General features: G+C 55.7%; 1 protein-coding gene and 1 gene segment (V, D, J or C); one reads left to right on the top strand and one right to left on the bottom strand.

The window, feature by feature from the left end:
* The first annotated feature begins 6,220 nt into the window (after positions 1 to 6,220).
* Positions 6,221 to 7,192, top strand: LOC142821132 (olfactory receptor 10A7-like). The gene has a single exon (XM_075911931.1). The coding sequence runs from the start codon at positions 6,221 to 6,223 to the stop codon at positions 7,190 to 7,192; it is 972 nt and encodes a 323-aa protein (XP_075768046.1).
* Positions 7,193 to 16,254: 9,062 nt separating this feature from the next.
* Positions 16,255 to 19,460, bottom strand: LOC106732663 (immunoglobulin heavy variable 1-2-like). The segment is given in 3 exon segments: positions 16,255 to 16,396; positions 18,712 to 19,000; positions 19,418 to 19,460. Coding segments are annotated over 3 exon segments (474 nt in total).
* Positions 19,461 to 22,153: the final 2,693 nt, after the last annotated feature.

A 22,153-nucleotide genomic window follows, 5' to 3' on the forward strand; every position in this document is an offset into this window, starting at 1 on the left:
AGTTAAGAAGTTTTTCCAAATGTCCAACCTAAACTTCCCTTGCTGCAGTTTACGTCCATTGCTTCTTCCCCTATGGTCAGCAGCCAAGGAGAACAAGTTTTTCTCCTTCCTCCTTGTGACACCCTTTTTGGTACTTGAAAACCGCTTGTATTCATCCTTCGTCATTTGTCATAGTTTCCACTTTTTATATGACTTCTTTTTGATTTTTAGATCATGCAAGCTCTCCTGGTTAAGCACAGGAGGTCTTTTGCCAGACTTTCTACATTTGCTATACAGCTGAAGAGCTTGCTTTTAGGTCCTTAATAATGTCCCTTTGAAAAACTGCCAACTCTCGTCAATTGCTTTTCCCATTAGTCTTGTTTCCCATGGGACCTTACCTACCAGCTCTCTGAGCTTACCAAAATCCGCCTTCCTGAAATCCATTGTCTCTGTTTTGCTGTTCTCTGTTCTCCCATTCCTTGGAACCACGAACTCTGTGATTGCATGATCACTTTCACCCAAGCTGCCTTCCACTTTCAAATTCTCAACCAGCTCCTCCCTATTTGTTAAAATCAAACCTAGAACAGCTTCCCCCCATTAGCTTCTGAGATGAAACAATTGTCTTCAGTGCAGTCCAAGAACTGCTTGGCTAGTCTGTGCCCTGCTGTGTTAGTTTCCCAACTCACATCCTGCACCCAAGGCAGCCTTGCGAACACCGGGTCTGCTTCCTGCACCCCTCCCTGTGTCACAGGGAGTGCCCTTCCCTGCTTGCCGGCCCTTGCAGGGCCATGGAGACAGGGGGAGGATGGGGCAGAGCTGACATTTGCTGCTGCCTCAGGCAGGAGATGTTGACAGGAGCCGGCCTGGCAGAAATGGCCTTTTCCCCAATCTCATGGACTAACCTTCAGGTTTATGGCTTTTTTCTCCATTTTTAACCAGTTGGATTGTTTACCCTTGTGGGGAATGCAGCCAGGGCAGGGTGTGGGGGAGGGGGATGTCAGTACCAACAGTGGGGTTGTGGGGAGATCCCACCCATGACAGCGGACATACAGCAGCCCCCTGAACCGGCAAGGGTGGGCAAGACATAGGGGGTCAGGAGCAGGGACAGCGGCTGCTCTGGCCCAGGACAGGGTCCATCCACAGCCAGGGCTGGCAGGAGGTGGAGGCTCCAGCCCCCTGATAATTTTGGGGTCCCTCCACTGGCCTCTCTCCAATATACCAGCACCCGAGAGCTGGCTGCAAATGTCAAAGGGCAGGAGCACAGGGAGCTGCCTTTTCCTGCCTAGTTCACAGTGGGTTTTAACACTCCCCCACCCCCCTTCATGTATGGGCCAGTTTGTGGGCCTGAGAGATTCTTGGAGGTTTAAGTTTTGAGACACTCGCACCCACCCCCCTGAGACTTGAGTGGGACAAAAGGTAAAGTGACGTGGCGCCATGTTTCCCCCCAGAAGGCGGGGCCTGCAGACCCATGAGGCAGACCCGGGACAGGGCTCACAGTGCGACAGGGCCTGGTGGGGAGGGATGTGTGAGCGCGCACTGCTCGATTGCCCATGTCTGTATCTTGGAGCCAGGCCCAGCAGCCAGATGGGAGGGGCAAGAGAGGTTGGCGGGTACCAGAGAAATGCTAAGCCCCTGATCCATACTGCCTCCCTCCTTGCCTCTCCCAAGGGGGACCACCGGGGTGGGACACAGACCCTGACTCATGGCCTCACCAGAATGGAATGTGCCGTCTAGCGGGTGTGTCTGGGCCGGGGGAGGGGGAGTGAGAAAGGGGGTGGGAATAGGGGAATGGGGCACTGGGAATAGGGGAATCAGACCGAGGCAGGTCTCTGCCGCACTGGATCTGGGGACAGAGCAGAGGGAGGAGGGAGCCCATTGGTGTGCGCGGCTGGGGGGTTACAGGAAGGGGTATGCTGTGTGTAGCGCTGCAGTTGGGGAAGAGGGAAACTCTGTCGGCCCACGGAGATGCACCCCAAGGGCACGCAGGGCTTAGGAATCCACCTGCTTGGACACTGGCCCCAACACAAGTCACTTCAGACTGTGCCCTGCTGCTTTCTGCCTCAAGGAGCAGAACCAGGGCCAGGGCGAAGGGAAGCCCCTCACACCGGCCCTGACAGGTCCCAGGCCCGTTTGCTTGGTTGGTTTCTCTGCTGGAGCTCCCTGTCAAATATCCCCTCCTGGCCCATCTCCCCAGTGGAATGGCCCCTCCCTCATTCGGCTTTTAGCCACCAGGCAGTGATGGGAGTGACGGTCTGACCCAGTGTCTGTCGCATCTCTCTGGGTGTCTGTACTCCCTGTCCAAGCCCAGCGATGCTGGGTTTGAGTGACTGGCGACAACTCTTGAGATGCTCCCCAAGAGCGCAGAGTGTGACGGCGCGTTGGGGGTTCCCCGTCCCCTGCACCCCGAAATGACACAAACAGACTGTACCAGCCAGTGGAATTGAGGGTGGTTTATTGCTCCTCCAGCACAGCGCAGCACAGATGTAATCTGGTTACAGGAACTGGGCTAGGAGGCCTCAGGCCCCCTTGAGATGGGGGAGACTGGGCCCCTAAACTCCAGCTCCTCTCCCTAGGCTGTCTCATCCATCCTCCCAGCCAGCCAGCAACCAACTCCCTAACTTCCAGCCCTGCCCCCCAGCCAAGGCAGCATCCACCTTCCTTTGTTCCTCTCCATGGGGGGTGTCTGGCCACTGGTTTGCATAGTGACTCATCCTGTTTTGCTGGGTCGTGGTACCCACGGCAGCCAGTGGGGGTTCCCCCAGAGCCAGCAGCATAGAAACCAGCCAGGTACCCCCACTACGTCACAGTTCTCCCCCCTCCGAGAGCGAACTGAGCAGGGTCACTCCGCTCGTGACCTAGGGAAGTTCGGGTCCTCTGCGTGGGAACCCGCCCTGGGTACATGGGTGCTCCCCTTGACTCGGGCCGGCCGTGGCGAGGCCCCACATGAATTGGCTTCCCTCTGTCCACTCGCCGCCCCGCTCCAGGGCGACTGGCACAGGCCTGTCCTCGGGGGTCACACCCACCCTTCCACTGGCCTTGATCTCTGGCCAGGGTCTCTCGGGCCGGGGCCATGAGCCCAGCGAGCCTTCTCTGGACAGCCAGGGCGGCTTCCATCCCCGATGCTCCATCCCGGGAGGACTTCCCCTCCCATAACTCTCTCAGCAAGCCCAGAGGGCCCTCTATCTGGGGTAGAGACCCCCAAGCCGCTTTCCTCCTGTCTTGGGCCTTCCCGCCCCTCTGGCAGGAGTCACAGGACCGGCAATACCGCTGCACGGCTGTAAAGATTCCCGGCCAATAGAAGTGCTGGAGCAGCTTCAGCCGGGTGCTCCGGATCCCCCGGTGGCCCCCAACGGGGGAATCGTGGGCCAAATACAGCAGCTTGAGGCGATACTTTCGGGGGACGACCAGCTGCCGCTGGACCCCCCATGCCCTCACCTTCCTGGGGGGGAGCCACTCACGGAACAGGAGCCCACGCTCCCGCAGGAATCTCTCCTGGCCACCTCTCCCCCGGGGCTGAGCTGCACGGAGGCCAGCCTGGTCCCTCAGCCTCTGCAAGGAGGGGTCTGCCTGCACCTCAGCCTGGAATTCAGCTGCTGAGGCAGGGATCGGGACCTGTTCCCCACCTTTGCCTAGGTCCGGAGTCCCAGCCTGGCTGGACCCCGTGTCCACTGGGATGGGACCCTGAGGATGCTGCCAGGAGTCCTTCCCTGGACCCACGTTGTCAGCCCCCCGCTGGCTCTGGCTCCGGGTAGTGACTAGAGCCCGCTGGGATTCATGGGGCCACTCCTCTAGGTCATTCCCCATCAGCACCTCGGTGGGCAAGTGCGGGTGCACCCCCACTTCCTTGAGGCCCTCCTTGGCCCCCCATTTCAGATGCACCCTGGCTACAGGCACCTTAAACGGGGACCCATCTATGCCCTTCAGGGTCAGCTGTGCGTGGGGTAGTATCCGCTCCGGGGCCACTATGTCGGATCGGGCCAGAGTCACCTCCGCCCCCGTGTCCCAGAAGCCCGTCACCTTCCTACCATCCACCTCCAGGGGTATGAGGCACTCGCTCCGCAGGGGCCGTCCTGCCCCCACCCGGTACACGGAGAAATCCGCCTCCTGAGAATCAGACCTCCCAGGGGAGGTGCACTGAGCATCCTTCCCCTCTCTCTGAGCTGAGGTTTGCCTGCCAGCCCCTGCCTCTGGGGCAGCCTGCCCTTCCTCCCGCCCCAGCCAGTTAACCCTGGAAAGTCCCCGGTCCTGGGACCTGGTGCACTGAGCCCTCTTGTGGCCTTTTTGCCCACAGCGATGGCAAGTTAGGCTTTGGGCTGTCTCTGTCCAGGCCCTGGCTGGTTCTCTGGGGCGCAGACGACCTGTTCCTTGGTCTCGCCCCGTAGTTGACTCCCTCCGTCGCTCAGCCGAGATCCGGTCTCTGCGCGGTTCCCTCTCTCTCCGGGACTCCCGTTCACACCCGGACCGGCTCTCCGTGAACTCATCCGCCAGTCTCCCGGCCTCCTGGGGGTTCTCTGGTCTCCGGTCCTTGAGCCACAGCCTCAGTTTGGGTGGGCACGCTTCATAGAACTGCTCCATCATGACCAGCTTGAGCAGCTCCTCTGCGGTCTGGGCTCCGACTCCAGACACCCACTTGCGGCAGTATTGCGCCAGGCGGGAGGCCAGGTCCACATAGGTCTCCCGTGGCCCTTTCTGTACCCCCCGGAACTTCTTCCTGTACATCTCGGGGGTCAGCCCGAACTTGTGCAGCAGGGCCTCCTTGACTCGGTTGTAATCCCCTGGCTGTAGGTCCTCCAGCTGGCTGAGCACTCCGGCCGCCTCCTGGTTCAGTGCGGGGATGAGCTCCTGCAGCCAGTCAGCTGGGGGAACCCGTTGCAGTCCACAGGCCCTCTCAAAGGCACTGAGGAACCCGTCTATGTCACCCATGTCCTTCAGTTGGGCCACCACGAGCCTCTCCAAGCGCCTGGCATCCCCGGGACTCTGAGGCCCATCCACTCTTGGCGCAGCCGGGGCCCCGCAGGTTCTCCGCTCTGCCATGGCCAGCTCATGCTGTCGCTGCCTCTCTCGATCTTGGCGCTCCCTCTCTCGATCTTGGCGCTCCTTCTCTCCGTCCTCTACTTCCAATTCCTTCATCCGCAGCTGGATCTCCAGCCGCCGCAGCTCCGCTGGGCTGGCCCCTGCCCTAGATGGGCTACGGCTTGCAGGCCTCCCGGGAGACGCTGTCTCATCTCTCCGGTGGGTTCCAGCGCTCCTCCCCCTCTCTGAGCCTGACACACTCTCAGGTGGGGTCTGGCTGCTTCCCCTGGGGACAAGATCCTGGCCCCGTGGCTGGTCATTCTCTTCCAGCTGGGTAATCAGCTGGGCCTTGGTTGCTTTCCGCACAGGCAAGCCCCTCTCTCTGCACAGCCCCACCAGCTCTGCCTTCAAGAGTCGGGCGTAGGCCATCTGCCCGCTGGTCCCCTCGGTGCAGACTCACCAGTCTAGTGCTGCAGCGCCCCACGATTCCCAGGAACCGCTTCGCTCTGTCTCCAGCACGCCTGGCTCCAGGGCTCTTGCTTCTACTGCGCCTTGTCGCTTGCCGCTGGAAGCTCCATCCACGGGGTGCAGTGCATCCCACCCCTGACACCAGTGTGACGGCGCGTTGGGGGTTCCCCGTCCCCTGCACCCCGAAATGACACAAACAGACTGTACCAGCCAGTGGAATTGAGGGTGGTTTATTGCTCCTCCAGCACAGCGCAGCACAGATGTAATCTGGTTACAGGAACTGGGCTAGGAGGCCTCAGGCCCCCTTGAGATGGGGGAGACTGGGCCCCTAAACTCCAGCTCCTCTCCCTAGGCTGTCTCATCCATCCTCCCAGCCAGCCAGCAACCAACTCCCTAACTTCCAGCCCTGCCCCCCAGCCAAGGCAGCATCCACCTTCCTTTGTTCCTCTCCATGGGGGGTGTCTGGCCACTGGTTTGCATAGTGACTCATCCTGTTTTGCTGGGTCGTGGTACCCACGGCAGCCAGTGGGGGTTCCCCCAGAGCCAGCCAGGTACCCCCACTACGTCACACAGAGACACAGTCTCTTTAACCTGCGCTCTGCTCAGGTATCGACTCTCTCCCGGGGCCAATTGATGGCTACCCCCACTTGGCTGTTGTGCACAGGCCGGCAGAGGGAGGCAATGAAGAAAAGCTGCCATATTGCAATGAATGTTAGTTATTGCTCACAGTGACCCTGTTTCTCTCCCACAGACACACCCCATGGCAAGCCAGGAACAAGGAAACGAAACGTCCCTCACTGAATTCATCCTCTTGGGATTCGGGGAGCTTCCTGGCCTGCAGGTTCCTCTCTTCCTGCTCTTCCTTGTGATCTACCTGGTGACCATGGCTGGGAACGGCCTCATTGTTGTGTTGGTTGTGGCCTATCAGCACCTTCACACCCCCATGTACTTCTTCCTGGGCAACTTGTCCTGCTTGGAGATATGCTACAGCTCCACCCTCTTGCCCCGGCTCCTGGCTGGGCTCCTCGCTGGGGACTGGACAATTTCCTTCACTGGGTGTCTCACACAACATTATTTCTTTGGTGCTCTGGTGGCTACAGAATGCCTCCTCCTATCAGTGATGTCCTACGACCGGTATCTAGCCATATGCAACCCACTGCACTACACAGCCCACATGAGTGGCAGGTCTTGCCTCCAGCTTGCCGGGGGATCATGGATAGGTGGCTTCCTTGTTTGTAGTATAAGCACAGTGTCAATATCCCAGTTAACCTTCTGTGGCCCCAACACTATTGACCATTTCTTTTGTGACTTTATTCCCCTTGTGAAACTCTCCTGCAATGACCCTCTGCTGATGGACACATTGGCGTTCTCAATGTGCTTGATTTTCTCACTGGTCCCCTTCCTGCTCACCTCGGTGTCCTACATTTGCATCATTAGCACCATCCTCAGAATCCACTCCACCACCGGGAAGCAAAAGGCCTTTTCCACCTGCTCCTCCCACCTCATTGTGGTGAGTGTTTACTATGGAACTGTCCTGATTGTCTACATGTTCCCAACCACTGACCGCCTGAGCCACTTCAAGAAAGTTCTCTCAGTCTCCTACACCGTCCTGACGCCCCTGGTCAATCCACTCATCTATGCCCTGAGAAACAGGGAGGTCCAGGAGGCCCTGTGCAAAGCTTCCAGGAAATTAAGGGTTCCAAGATACTGGCCCATTGGTTTGCTTAGGTGAAAATGGAATAGCTGCAACATGGGCCGGGGTAGGACCAGAATCAAAGCCTACCAAATAGAAGGTTCAATTTCCACTCGTATCTCTGACCTTCTTTCCCTGCACTTGCAGAGTCACAGCCCTGGGAGCAACGGGGGTGCAGGGACCTTTTCCAAAGCCTTTCTCTATGATATTTAGGACCAATGGACAATGCCACCAGGGACGTACCAATGGGCTGCAGGGGACGTGAACTGGTGGCTATGCCAAATGAAAAGAGCTGGAGAGACTGAGCTGAGAGAGAGGTGCAGGAGTGGGTCACATGCTCTGTGCCTTGGGCCAGCTCTGTGCCGAGAGCCAACCCAGCAGGGTGCATGTGACCTGTCCAAGAAGACAGTGAGCAGGGGTGTCCATCCCATTCCAGACGAAGAGCCACAATAACAGTGGAGACAGAGTGAAGAGCTGGGAGAAAGTTGTTGAGAAAAAAACAAACCACCACCATGCTGGGGGAAAATAGACAATGGTATATCCATCCCAGAGCATGGCTGCTCTTTTTGTTTGTTTGTTTGTTTTTTGGTTAACAACTTTTCCTCGGGGCCTTTTTTTGGCAGGGTGGGGGAGGAGGGAGATCTCAACAGCTTTGCCCAAGCTCTTCATGAGTATGTAGGGATAACATATTTGATTCCCCCAAGTGGAAGTGACTCCCTATAATTTGTTCCCCACAACCAAAAGTCTAAGTAGTATAAGTTTGTTAAGTAGAAGAAGGATATAAGTGTTTAGATTTATTCCTGTTAAAGTGTTTAGATTTAGTGTTATCAAGCTTGATAAGTGTTTAGATTTTTTTTTAAGATTGTTAAATGTTTAGATTTATTACTATGTAGCCAGAAACAGCTCCCCTCTCTGTGTCCCAGGCTCAAGCTTTTGCAAGGGGCTGCTTGAAATTGACGTTGAAGCGATACATTGTGACAATGCATTGCCAAGCCACTATCTCTGCTCTGGGAGCCAAGCCCTGTAATTGACTAAGGCCATTGCTATAACTATAATAGTAACTGACTCAGCACTCAGAGAATGTTTTAAGAAATGCCACCCAGAAACTTGTGACTTTTTGTAACTACAACTCTTGTATATGTAAAGTTATTATTATACAAAATACTGTGTGTGAAACATTAATTAGGGAATGTACGTAAGAGAGAGAGAGTGCTTGGCGATGAATGAATGGTTTTGAGAGGTGCCAGCCTGAGAATGCAGCAACAAAGGGCTGAAGAAGGCGTCAGGTGCCAGTGCAACCAAAAGGTGTCAAGTGGAGAAAACCAAGTACTGGAGGTCCACCCGATGAGATCACTGACCAGCACCTGGCAGCCACCCTGGACATCAGCATGATGCAGCAATTCCCATACACTGGCATAGGAAGAAATTCCTATAAGAACTGGACTAAAAGACTATGGAGTCAGAGTCCAAGGTTCTGCTGCCAGCCCACCAGGAGCTTCAGATGCGCATCTGATCAGGACTTCGCTCCCCACTCCCATCACTTGTGTACAGAGTACCTGGCCAGTATTCTGTCACAAGCAACTTCCAGGCTGGTAACTATAACAAATACACAGACCTTGAATGAATGGATGAATGAATGAGTGTGTGTGTGTGTGTGTGTGTGTGTGTGTGTGTGTGTGTGTGTATAAGGGTTAAGTAGTGATAGGAATAAGTAGTTAAACAACGTTGTTTGCTTCTATCTTTTCTTTATTCTTTATTATTATTTTTACAATAAATGTGGCTTTTTGCCTTATCCCCCTCATGAGATCCTGCTTGCTTTTATTGGTACAACACCCTCACCACTGCTACTGAACATCACAAAAAATGCACTGGGAAGGGGTGAGGGGTGCAAGCTCCAGGAGGGAATCTGGATGCAGGAGGAAGGAGAGAAGAGGATGCTGGCTCAAGGGGCCCCAGGCTGCAAAGTTTTGAGGTCAGGGGGTGGGTTGGGGTTGTGTGAAAACTGCAGGCTTGTAGCTGTGAGGGTGCAGGAGTTTGGGCTGGGGTGCATGAGGGGCTCAGGACAGGGAGGCTGGAAGTACGACATGCTCAGGACACAGATTTGTGGTGTGTAGATGGTGCAGGAGTGTCATGGCAGAAGACTGGGGATGTCAGGGTGCAGGAGTTTGGGGATGTGAGAAGTTCAGGACAGGGAGTTCCAGGGTATGATAGGCTCAGGTTTGGGGTGGAGAGCCATGCAAGAGCATTATGATACTGCAGTGAGATGGAGGCTTGGCCCCAATTGGGGGCTTGTTGGCCAGGATTCATTTTTAAATAAAATATTATGTCAAACAGAAAATGTTTCAGCATTGTCTTTATTTATGAGAAGGGCAGGGAACCTGTTTGTGTCAGGGGTCATTGACTCACAGAAAAGTCAGTCGGGGCCACACAAGTGAGATCCAAAAAACCAACCCTTCCAAACCCCCCAAGCCTCACTAACATGGCCTCAACTGTGCTGGTGGGGTCAGGGGACAGGGTCCTGGGGCAGGGTGCTGGGGCAGGGTACTCATGGGTGGGGGGAGATAGCTGGGGCCAGTACCTGTGGATCTAGGGTCTCAGGAAGTGCACTGGTTGCTCTTCCCTTCCCCTTCCTTCCCCCAGGCAGTCTCCTGCTCTAACCCAATTCCCCCTCCCCTTCCCAGAGTCAGGCACACACCCTCCAATCCATTCCCCTTTCCCTTCCCAGAGTCAGGCACACACCCTCCAATCCATTCCCCTTTCCCTTCCCCAGAGCCAGGCACACACATTCCATACTCAATCCCAACACCCCAGATCCAGACATCAGCCCTCCTCTATACCAATCCCCCTCTCCAACCTAATTCTCAGGTCCTGGAGCCACCACCATGGCTACAGTCATGCCTCTTCCATCAGGCGCTGAGGTGCATGAGCTGAGTAGCCAGCACGCCATGCACACCCTGCCCCCCAACCTCCCTTCCCTCCCCTCCCTTTCCCCAGAGCCAGTCACCTCTCCTCCCCCACTAATCTTATGCCCAGGTCCCGGAGCCACCACTGGCCCTGGCATCACCACCACATCCAGAACCGCTGCCACTGCCTGCACTCAGCAACCGACTGCTAGTACGTGCAGAATATGATGCTGGTGCTGGGCCCACAAGCGGAATGGTGCGGGTCGTGAGAGCGGCTGAGCTGATCGGCTTTGGTTTCTGTTCCGGTTCCATCAGGACCTGCAATTTTTCTCTTCACGAGTCGCAGGTTGGCCACCCCTGTGCTAGACTGTGGGTCAGTAGCAAGAGCGCTCATCCAGCTGCACAGCAACACAGCACAGGCCTGTTGTGCCATAGAACATACAGGAGCACTAAGACATGTAAGAGTCCAACAATGGACCTGCTCAGTCAGTGGCAGGAATTTCCACTGCCCCTAGACCAGAGGAAGGAGTGGGAGATGCTGTCCTAGAGATTCACCTAGCGAGGAGAATTCTAAACTAGGTTTGATGGGGGAAGGTGACCAAAACTCGCAGGTAAGTACCATAGATGCCTGTATGCAAATGCTAAAAAGTATGAATAATCAGGAAGAACTTGACGTGCTAGTAAATAAACACAACTATGACATAGCTGGTATCACACAGACTTAGTGGGATCATGCACAATGTAATCGGTCAGGACAGTGATGCAGTAAGTTCAGGATTCACTGGTGTGACATCCTGACAGCTGTCCTGCTCTGTCAGTGATGATAAAAGTTTGGTTGTATGTGTTTTTGTATGCTCCCTCAGTATATCATGCCAGCTCTGCACAGCCAGCTAGCATAATAGACCTCATGAGAGTCCCCAGGGCTCATTGACTCGGATGAGATAGGATGGCACCCAAGTCAGGTTTACTGTTGAATGAAGCACATTAATAGTTGTCGGTAGCCAGATGGCCTCTGAGCCCCTGTGTGTTTGTACCTGTGACAATGGACCCGGCTCAGTCGACAGTATGGATTTCACTATTGTCCCCTAGGCCGGCCCAAGGAGTTAAATTGAGGTACCCCAACATTTATAGAAGAGAGAAACAATCTGATACACACCCTAGAATCATTGTACTCGTTAACGACACATTTTGTACCTCCCCTTGTACTTTCCTCCCCAAGCATTCAGCACCCATCATTCTGCTTTCACTCCTGGGCTGTGTCCACACTCGCAGCTTCGTGCACAAGAACACCTTGCATAAGGGTTCTTGTGCAAGAAGTCTTGTGCAAGAAAATGTCCACACTGCCATGTGCGTGCCGTGCTTTCGCGCAAGAGCTCCCATGGCAGTGTGGATGATCTCTTGTGCAAGAAAGCTCCGACGGCCATTTTAACCAGAGGGCTTTCTTGAGCAAGAAATCCCTGCCAAGCGTACACACTGCCCTCTTGTGCAAGAGCTCCTGCACAAGAGGGCTTACACCTGTTAAAAAAGAGCATAGCTCTTGTGCAAGAAGCCCTCTCTTACCGCCGTACTGTAAATTTCCTTCTGCAAGAGCGGGCAGGCAGTGTGGATGCTCTGCGGATTCTTGCGCAAGAACAGCCATACTTGTGCAAGAAGCCGAGAGTGTAGACATAGCCCCTGAGCTACATCTAGACTGGCATGATTTTCCGCAAATGCTTTTAACAGAAAAGTTTTCCGTTAAAAGCATTTTTGGAAAAGAGCATCTAGATTGGCACGGACGCTTTTCCGCAAAAGCACTTTTTGTGGAAAAGCGTCCAGGGCCAATCTAGATGCACTTTTCCGCAAAAAAGCCCCGATTGCCATTTTTGCGATCGGGGCTTTTTTGCAGAAAACAAATCTCAGCTGTCTACACTGGCTCTTTTGTGCAAAAGTTTTGTGCAAAAGGGACTTTTGCCTGAATGGGAGCAGCATAGTATTTCCGCAAAAAGCACTGATTTCTTACAGTAGGACGTCAGTGCTTTTGCGGAAATTCCAGCGGCCATTATAGACAGCTGGCAAGTTTTTCTGGAAAAGTGGCTGATTTTCCGGAAAAACTGGCCAGTCTAGACACAGCCCTGGTGTTTTTAAACTGTTTTATCAAGTACTAAGTTGGGGTGTCCTTGTACCATGCTGGGGGGGATGTATTTACATATTTCATGTGCTTTTTAGCAGAGCCAACAGTTCTAGTGTGAGAGACACTGACTTGCAGGAAAACATCGGCTTTTGCCACAGCCTATCTATTACTCATGGGCTACATCTACATTGGCCTCTTTTCCGAAAGGGGCATGCTAATTTGACAGTTCATAATAGTACTTTCAGGTAGGAATAAGAGATCGTCCGGAAAAGGGCTTTTTTCCGGAGGATCGGGCCAGTCTAGACGCTCTTTTCCGGCTTTTCTACAAGCCGGAAAAAAGCGGCTGACATCTTTATTTAAATCCCACGGGGGATATTTAAATCCCCCGTGGATTTCCCTATTACGAACTGTCAAATTACCATGCCCCTTTCGGAAAAGGGGCCAATGTAGACGTAGCCATAGTATAACTCTTGCTCACTTTGGTTCAAGCACCAGGCCCATGCTTCAGGCTCTTTCTTTCTCCTACACACACGATTGGTCTATTGGTATAGAAGAGCCAAACTTGCTCAGGAAGGGTAGGCAGGGAAATGGGAGGAGATGTTGCTTTCTATTTTGAAGATGCTTATACTTGGACTGAGGTTGAGATGGACATAAGAGACAGACTTCCTGAGAGTCTCTGGGTTAGGTTAAAAGGGGTACGAAGCAAAGGAGATGTCATGCTGGGGGTCTACTGCAGACAGAAGTAGATGAGGCTTTAAAAAAAACTAACAAAATCATCCAAAGCACAGGACTAGGTGGTGATGGGGGTTATGTCCCACACACTCCAGCCCTTGCCTGGTGGGCTGCCAGCTCCAATACCAGAAATAATACCCAGTGTCATAGAGACTCTAGAGACAGTGCAAGTCAGGACAAGGGTCTCTCCAAGCTTCACCACGTCTGGGCTGGACTGGACCAGCTGCACCTGAGAGAGGACACGTGGGGACAGGGAAAGAAAGTGAGGGATGATTTAGCCATTGACAGTCTCTCTGTGGACCTGGTCCCTGGACACTCCCAGGAGAGGACAGTGAGCAGGAAACAAACACACACACACACACACACACACACACACACACACACACACACACACACACACACAGTCACTGCAGAGCAGCACCAGACAGTGGGAATCACAAAGGGCACAACAATGCAAAACCAGAGTGAGCCAGAGTGGGTATGAGAGTGAACGCAGCCCCCACTACGTTACTCATAGCGATGTCCCCTCGGGGACAGGTCTCCATTCACAGGGAGATTTCACATCAGCTCACATGACAGGTGGCGTCTGTAAGTGGAGGGAGGAGAAGCCAGAGAACAGGCCTCTAGGCTGGCACCCTGGGGGAACCGGCTTGGCCTGGGATTTGTGGTCTGTGTGCTTCTGCTCCCCCTCCTGGCTGTGGGGGGAAGGGCGATTCTGCAGCCTGGGTTGTTGCATGATCACAAACTGGTTTGATGTCACTGTGTCTCTCCCGCACAGTAATAGCGGGCGGTGTCCTCGGGCTTCAGGCCGGTCAGTTACAGGGACAGCAGGTTGTTGGGGTTGTCCCTGGAGATTGTGAATCAGCCTTTCACAGAATCTGGGTATGCAGTTGTGATGACACGTTGGGGTTTCCCCATCTCCTGCACCCCCCTAGTGGCATGAACAGACTCTACCCGCCAGTAGAATAGAGGGAATTTATTGCTTCTCCAGGATACAGCACAGCACAGATGTCATCTGGTTACAAGAACTGGGGCTAGGAGGCCTCAGCCCCCCCCCCCCCCGAGATGCGGGGTGGCTGGGCCCTAACATCCCAGCTCCCTCCCTAGCCCCTTCTCCCCGGCTTCCCAGACAGAAACTGATTCTCTTCCAGCCCTGTCCCCCAGACAGGGATTGGTCTCTGCCTTCCTTCCTTTGTCTCTCTCCCTGGGAGGCAACCTGTCAGACAGGTTGTGAGACTCCTGTGTGGTGGGGCGTCGGGGTTCCCCTGCCTCCTGCACCCCTGTAGTGGCATGAACAAACTCCACCAGCCAGTAGAATAGAGGGAGTTTATTGCTTCTCCAGGATACATCACAGCACAGATGTAATCCGGTTACAGGGCCAGGCCTAGGTGGAGGAGAGAAGGGGGCGGACTGGATCCAGTTACTGAGGGGTTGGGTTTGCCTGGGAGGGGAAAGAAGGTGGAAACTGAGTTCGGTGAGTGGGTGGGTGGGTGGGTGGGGGGGGGGGTCGGGATGTGTGTGGAGGGGAGACAGGACGTAGGCTGCCGGAGGGCGTGGTGGGAGTCAAAGAGCCGCAAAGTGAAAGGGGCGCTTTCCACCTCGGTGCCTGTCCTGCAGAGACAGGCTAAGGGGTGGACAATTTTTTTTTATGCTTGGGGCAGCAAAAAAACCTAGAGCCGGCCTTGAGTCTCAGACTCAGGAGCTGTGGGTCCCGTTCCCTGGGTATCCTCTGCCAAACGGGGATAATAGCACTGACCGATCCTTAGAAAGAGCTTCCACGTCCGATGAGAAGCTGGTACCAGGGCTGCTAGGAACAGACACGTGTGCGGGGCTGGTCCATGGACACACTGGGGAGATAATACCCTACGTGACCTGCTGTGGCTTGGAACTTGGTGCAGACAGACGCGGGGAGGATGGAAAGTGAAGGCTGAAGAAATGTAGGAAGAAGCAGGAGAGACACGAGCACCAGCCGAGGCCTCCTGCTCCTTGCTCAGGGTCCGGCTCCCAAAGTCCTTTGGGGCAACATGGAGCTCTGGACTATCAGGGGCTCTTCACTTCCTGTGCTACTGAACAGGAATCTGGAGGCTTCACCGGGGAGGTGGAGACGAACTCCATTCCTCCCCCTTTCCACACCCCCCCCCCCCCCATATCACCTGGGACCGGACATCGGGAATAACGACACGGTACGAATCTGCAGTTTCTGTCCCAGGACAAACCTTGGGAATCCCCTCCCCCGACAGGGGGTAAACCAGCTCCCAGCGCTGGCGAGCGGCGTCTGCCCCACCTGCCCAGAGTGACTTTGGCTGCAAACAGGGGACGAGGCTGGGCTGTGAAAGGGTTAAAAGCCCCGCGGCAGGTTTGTGTTTTACTCGCCTGGAGGCGCCTTCTCAGTTCTGTGCCCTGCGCCCGGTTGTTCGTGTCTCTGCTGCCCCCGCGTGGCGGCCGCGGGTTCTGCAGCCTGGGTTTTTGCAGGAGCATCAATAGGTTTCGTGTCGCTGTGTCTCTCGCACAGTAATAGCGGGCGGTGTCCTCGGGCTTCAGGCCGGTCATTTGCAGGTGCAGCAGGTTGTTGGGGTTGTCCCTGGAGATGGTGAATCGGCCTTTCACTGCATCAAGGTAGCGTATATAGCTCCCATCACCACTGATAACAGCGACCCACTCCAGACCCTTCCCCGGAGCCTGCCGGACCCAGCTCATCCCGTAGCTGCTGAAGGTGAAGCCGGAGGCTTTGCAGGAGAGGCGCAGACAGTCTCCGGGCTTCTTCACATCCCCTCCGGACTCCACCAGCTGCACTTGGGACCGGGCACCTGGGAACAAACACGATACAAACATAAGTATCAAAATCGCAAACACAAATTATCCGTCCCCTCTCCAGTGTATTTAGCTAGAAAATACCTGGAAAAACTGCCGCAGAGAAAACTAAATAAACCCAAAATTTCATGTTCCCCGTTGCTGGGGGGCAGAGGTGGCTGGTAACTGCACAGACACCGGGGCTGCGTGGTGTCTCTCCGGGTGCAGCCTAGGGAGAGAGAGACACCGATTTAAGCAGGCACCGGTCACCGCCATTTGCATATTCCCCTCCTTATCAGAGACACAAACGCCTTCCCTGAACGAGCCGAGTCACTGCCCTGGAGTCTGCGGCAGAAGGAGTCTCCTCCCCCTCTCTGTGTGTTTGTGCAGCGCCTGGCACAGCACGGGGGTCCCGATGGGCTCTCACAGCGCTGGGGAAGCACGTCACGTAGCTCGCCTTTCGTGTCCAGGGGTTGCCTGGGAATCGACTGTGGGGAAGGGAAATAGTTTAATTGGCGTTAGTGGCTTCGGCTCACGTGGTGATATGGGGGGGGGGGGGTCCGTGTTTATTGTGAGCCCGGAGGTGAGAACATTTCCCTCTGTGCAGATTTGGTGGGAATCGCTGCTTCGGCCCTGGGGTGCGAATCTTCAATACGATTCGGTGCCTGGATCCCACAGACGGTCAATTCGATCCTAGCTCCGAAGGTCCTGGACGGTGTAAAGGGGCCCGGGTCCTCTGGCGGGTGCTGCAGTAGCGGGGCTGGGAGACTCGGGCCTTTCTCATTTCCCGGGTGGGTTCCCGGCCCCACGGCGCGCCCTGCCGAGTCCGACGTTCCCACGCGCTGCTCTTGCCTGTGCCCCAGGGAAACCCTCGGGAGCTCCCCACTCTCCTGAGTCTCTGCTCCTCCCAGGGATCTGCCAACGCCCGAGTGTCACTGCGAGTGCAACACCCCCCATCACGACAGCGCGAGTGGAGACAAACAGAGGCCAGGAACCTCCCCCAGCCCGGTGCCCTCTGGCCCGGAGCCCCGACCCAGCCCCAGCGGGGCCCCGCTTCCCCTGCGCGGCTCCAGGGACCGCTGCTCCAGCTTCGAGTCCCCAGTTCCGAGACCGCCCCTGCTGGCCGCAGAGCAAAGGCGCCAGACACTCGTGTTTGCCCGGGGGTGCTGGCTCCTTCCTCTTCTTCCCCCGCCACTGCCTGCGGGGTTTGCCTGGCGCTGCACAACCCCATCCGGACGGCGGATTCTGCTCCCGGAGTTGCAGGGCGGGGGGAGGGGCGAGCTTTACAGAGGAAACTGAGTCAGAGAACTTACTTCTAATGAGCGCACAATGAACCCTAGTGCCCAGCGCCCTGCCGGGACCGGCAGGAGACTTACTGCTAAGAGTCAGCGGAGAGCCGGCCCTGAGGCAGTGGGGCTGGGCTGTCTTTCAGCTACACGCTCCGTAAGACTCCTCGGGGTGGAATAAGGGGGATCGGCACCAGGTGAAGCCTGGAAGAGCCTCCTCCCCGCCCATTGACGGTCGTCGCCTGCCACCTAGTGGCCAATCGATCCCATCTCGAGCTGCAGCTGCTCTGTTCATACAGGCTCTGTAGGGTACTTGGCCTCCGAAAAAAAAGTGGGCCATGAATGGAGGGTGCCCGGCGCCTGAGACAGTCAGGGGTGAGTAGGGCGTGTTCCCCCTGCCATTTTAGTGACATGCGGTCCCTAGCTGTCTGACCATCCCTATATGTCCGACCTGTCTGTCTCTTACTATCCATCCATCCATCTGCAAACACATCTATCTATCTATCTATCTATCTATCTATCTATCTATCTATCTATCTATCTATCTATCTATCTATCCCCACACACCCCCTCTATCTATCTATCTATCTATCTATCTATCGACCTAGTCTGTGAGGACCAGGAGACTTGGATGCGGATCGTGGTTTTCCCTTGGCTGCCGGATGATTGTAGGAAAGTCCCTTCCGCTCCCTGTACCTGTTTTCCCATCTGTGAAACGAGGCATAATAGCACTGACCGCTCCTTAGAAAGAGCTTCCGAGTTCGATGACAATCAGGTACCAGGGCTGCCAACAACAGACACGTGTGTGTGTGTGACCTGCTTGTAACCTGCTGCAGACAAGCGGTGGTCAAATACTGGCCCGCGAGCCGGATTCGGTGTCCCAGAGTCAGCACTTTGGGGGCCCCCGAAGTGCCGTATTTTTCTGCTCAAGTACCGGGGATCACAGCTCATGTTGGTTACGCGGAGAGTGAGGGGATTGGTAGGGGATCTACAAATGCCAGCCCGGTGGGTGGGGGTCTGCCTTGCGCAGCTTCTAGTTTTAACAAATTCCAAGGAAGGTTGGAGTCCCACCGGTGAAAGTGAGTTAGGTACCATACTCCAGTTGGGATTCACAGCCCCTTCCTGGAGGTCGGTGCCTCGGTGGATACTTAATAACACCGCCAAGCTCCCTGCGCCAAGGAAGGAGTTGGTGCTTCCTTTAAACTAGTGGTTAGAACACTTGCCTGAGAAACGATACAGCCAGGATCATCTCTCCGCAAACTGGTATGAGAGCAGGGGGAGTGTAGACACCCTCTCCTCTTTCAGCCTTAATGAGTATTCATTTACTCCCTGAGGAACAGCTTCAGCGGGAGATATTGAAAGACCCCCCCCCCCCCCCCCAGTCCCCCATCGTCTCATACTCAGGATATTTCCTCACGGTTCTATTGCTGCTGTCACAGGTGACTCTCCCAGGAGCCTAATTCATGTTTGGAAAAGTGACTTAGCGCTGCAGCAAGAAAAATCTAATTCCCAGGAGGCCAAAGTGAGTTGGGAGCCGATGAGGTTCGGGGAGAAATTACCCCGGATTGTTGACCTGGGCAAATGCTCTCGGGAGTGGTGCCACAGAACGATTTGTTGCTTTGAAAGGCTCCAATGTTGGAAGGACACCTGGGTTGGCAGGGCCTGGGTTCTCTCACTGGAGGTTTGTGAAGGGCTGTAGATGCGGTTTGTGTCACTGTGTATAGAGCGCAGTAATACGTGGCGGTGTCATCGGCTCGCAGGCTGCCCAGCTGCAGCCAGGCCGTGGTTATGGAGTTGTCCCTGGTGATGGTGACTCGCCCCTGGAAGGCCGAGGCATAGTCAGTGCCACCGCTATTTGGATTGATCCGTCCGACCCACTCCAGGCCCTTCCCGGGAGCCTGCCGTGTCCAGTTAATGTGATAGCTCGTAAAAGTGTAGCCGGAGGTTTTACATGTCAGCTTCACGGACTCTCCGGGCTTCTTGATTTCTGCCCCAGACTGGGTCAGCTGGACCTGGGAACTAACACCTGTGAATAAAAAAACCAAGAGAAATTCCATTAAGTCCATTCTATTCCTCCTCTTCCCTTATCCAAGCGCTTGCCTTGTTCAGGACAGTCTCTTGTCTGGCTTTTTATAGGAAGAATCTGTTCCCGCCATATTCCTGTGCAGTAGGGAAGTACAGTTACACGATTTTCAGAGGGAAACTGAGACATGAACTGGGCTGGAGGTTTTTCAGAGCTGCGTACCGGATTCCTGACACAAAATAATCAAAATTTGGCATTAAAATAGGCTACTAGTCTTTCAAATTCCACACTTTGCGATGTGCTCAGAGCTAGGATTTAGAATCCAAAGTTCCTGATCCACCTCCTAGGGCTTCACCTTCAAACCATCTTTGCTTCCCTAGCCCAGCTGTACCCAGCAGGGACTCGCATCCATCCCTTTACCTGAGAGAGCCGCCAGAACAAAACAGAACCCCAGACCGACCATTGTTATATTCTCCTCTCCCACCTTGTGTGCTGCAAAGCAAGAAACCCTCTGCCTGTTAGCGAGGGATCCTGGCTGTTTTTGTGTCAGTTTTCCTGCTTCATTTGCATGTGGGCGGGGCTACATCGTTTGACGAAACCTCGGCTGTGCCCGCCTGGACAAATAAATGGCCTCGGAATCTGGCGGGACACAGCCACGGAGGAGGCCAGAGCAGATCTATGGAATTTGGTCCCAGAACTAGGACAACACTGTAACTACTTTCACCTCAGCGGAGCGCCCGTGTGTCCTAAGGGACAATTGGTGAAGCTGAATGTTACGGTGCCCAGTGTCGGGCTGTCACAATGTCACACCCAATGGATGTGAAACCGACATAACACAGAGTCCAGTAATGTGTAAACACGGGCACTCTCCAGCGGGGAAATCTGCCTGTGAGCGGCGATCTCCGAACTTCCCTGGGGCGCTGGGCACCGAACTCGTGCTGAATGGGAAGGGATTAGGCTGGGCAGAGCCTCACGCTGAAAATCCATCCCAGCCTGCAGAGTTGAGGCCAATAATTCCTGGTGATTATTCTCCGAATCGGTCTCTGGGAAGAAACGTTTCCGAAGCGACCGTGACACTTTGCTGCCCCCGTGCGGATCTGTCCCTTCAGTAACCAGAGAAACGATTCCCCCTCTTCGCCCTTTTAGCTCAGGAGTGAGCAAAACGGCCCTCGCGGGCGGATGCGGCCTCCCGGAGGCCCAGAAGCTCCCCCGTCCCCAGGCCAACCAGGGGCAGAGGAGCACGAGAAGTTTCCTCCGCACTGACCCTGCCCTGTGAGGAGCACTTGGCACTTACAAGACTTCGAGCTCTTCTCCGTCCCCAAGTGTATGCTTAGCGGGATTTTTAAGAATACCGGAACACTTAGCCTGTATTGAGATCTATGGGACTTAGGCACCCGGCTGATTCTGAGAACCCCAGCCGGTGCCTGTCTGATTCCCCAGGCAGCTACAGAGCAGAGGTTTCGAGGTACCTGGACAGAGAGGTCCCAGCTGACCCTTCATCGTTGCATTCGGCGGTGCGAGGCCCAATCGATGTGGAGGCCTGAATCTCCTCTTCAAATCCCGCGAGACCTGGTGCAATTCGGGCCCGAGGACTGCAGTTTGCCCCCCTGTGAAAAGGAGCGATCCCGGCTCCGGGTCTGGGGAGGGGCCGTGCCCACGGGGACACCGGGCCGCAATCCCTCGGGGAGGGGAGATTTCCGCCGCGCGGAGAGGATTTGGGCCTGAACGTGCCCTTAGCTGAGCCGGGTTCGTGTCTTGAAACAGCTGCGGGGCTCCCCGGTAGAAAAAGCTTCGAGGCGGGGGGCGGGGTCGTGTGAGGGTCAACATCAAGATCATTTCCTTAGTTCATGATCTGTAAGACGCAAAGTGCAGACAGAAGCTTTTCCCTTGTCATGTTCAAAGCTCTTCTGCGGTAGGAAAGCGGCGGTTTTCAGAACACGTCCCCGCGGTGTAACATTGAGGGATTCCAATAGCACTGGTGCTACTAAATAATAACAAAACAAACTAACAAATAATAAAACAATTCCGTTCCCAGGCACTAGAACCGTCTCGCTGCAGCCACATTCCCATTCCCACGGCCACGCGTGTTCCATTCGACATCCTCCCACGCTGTCCCATCCACGCCCCGGCTGATGTTAACAACCCGGATTTCCCTCCAGCACGGGCCCTTCCCCACTGTACCTCTGTGTGGGGCTTGGCCTCCGAAAAAAACGTGGGACATGAAACAGCAGAGATGCGCGCTCCACGCCATTGCTGGTTCAGATCCGATCACACACAGACACGGGAGCCTTGTGACTTTCTTGCTCGGCCTGGCGCGGGATTCCCCGTGGAAGTGCTGCCCCCGCCCGGAGCAGGGGAGCGATCAGCGGCGAATATAGGGCAGAGCGAGCGGGGCGGCTGCTCCTCTTGCCCCGCGTTTCAATAAGCCCCGCGCTAGCGGGGTCACTTTCTAGCTCTCGCCACCAGAGGGCGCCGCTGCCCCGCGCCTCGCAGGGAAGCCAGGTGGTCCTGGGAGCGGGTGGGAGCCGGGCAGGGAGATGCCGGAGCGTGTGGGGGGCGCTCTCAGGGCCCTGTCCCACAGAGCGTCCCCCAGCGTCTGCAGTTCTGTCTAGAGCAGCCCGGCCGGCCCGCAGCGCTCGGGGGTCTCTGCTGGCGGGTGGGGACCGGGAGGCGCCTTTCCCCAGCTCCGCAGACCCAGACACGATTCCAGCTCCTTGAAAGAGCAAAACAGACTAAAGCGGCAGCTTCTGCAGCCTGGCATGGGGGGCGGGGGGAGCGACTCTACCGAGAGGGCCAGGAGCTGGCAACGCGGCGCTGTGCCTAGCCCCGCCCCGCCCCATATCTGCTGCCCCCCAGTTGCTGCCAGATTCCGCAGCCAGAGTCCTCTGCCCCAGCATGGGAAGGGGCGGTCTCGCTGTGGGGGAGCCCCGTCAGCCCCACACTAGCTGGTCTGTGTCTGGGCGGGGGCTGGGCATCGGGGGCTGTTCCCTTCCTGGCCCCGGCACCTAGTCGTAGAGCAGCCGGGCACCAGGGGCCCACACAGCTGCCTTGGTGCGGACACAGGGAGACTGAGCCAGGCGGTTTCCCCCAGCCCCAGCCAGGAGGGACCCAGCCCACAAGCTGGACAGCATCAGGCTGGCAGAGAGCTCTGCTCGG

The sequence above is a fragment of the Pelodiscus sinensis genome, chromosome 30, assembly GCF_049634645.1.
Source record: "Pelodiscus sinensis isolate JC-2024 chromosome 30, ASM4963464v1, whole genome shotgun sequence".
Lineage (NCBI taxonomy): Eukaryota > Metazoa > Chordata > Testudines > Trionychidae > Pelodiscus > Pelodiscus sinensis.

Coding starts and splice junctions, on each gene's coding strand:
- LOC142821132 (XM_075911931.1), top strand. CDS start 6,221: ATGGCAAGCCAGGAACAAGGAAACGAAACGTCCCTCACTGAATTCATC.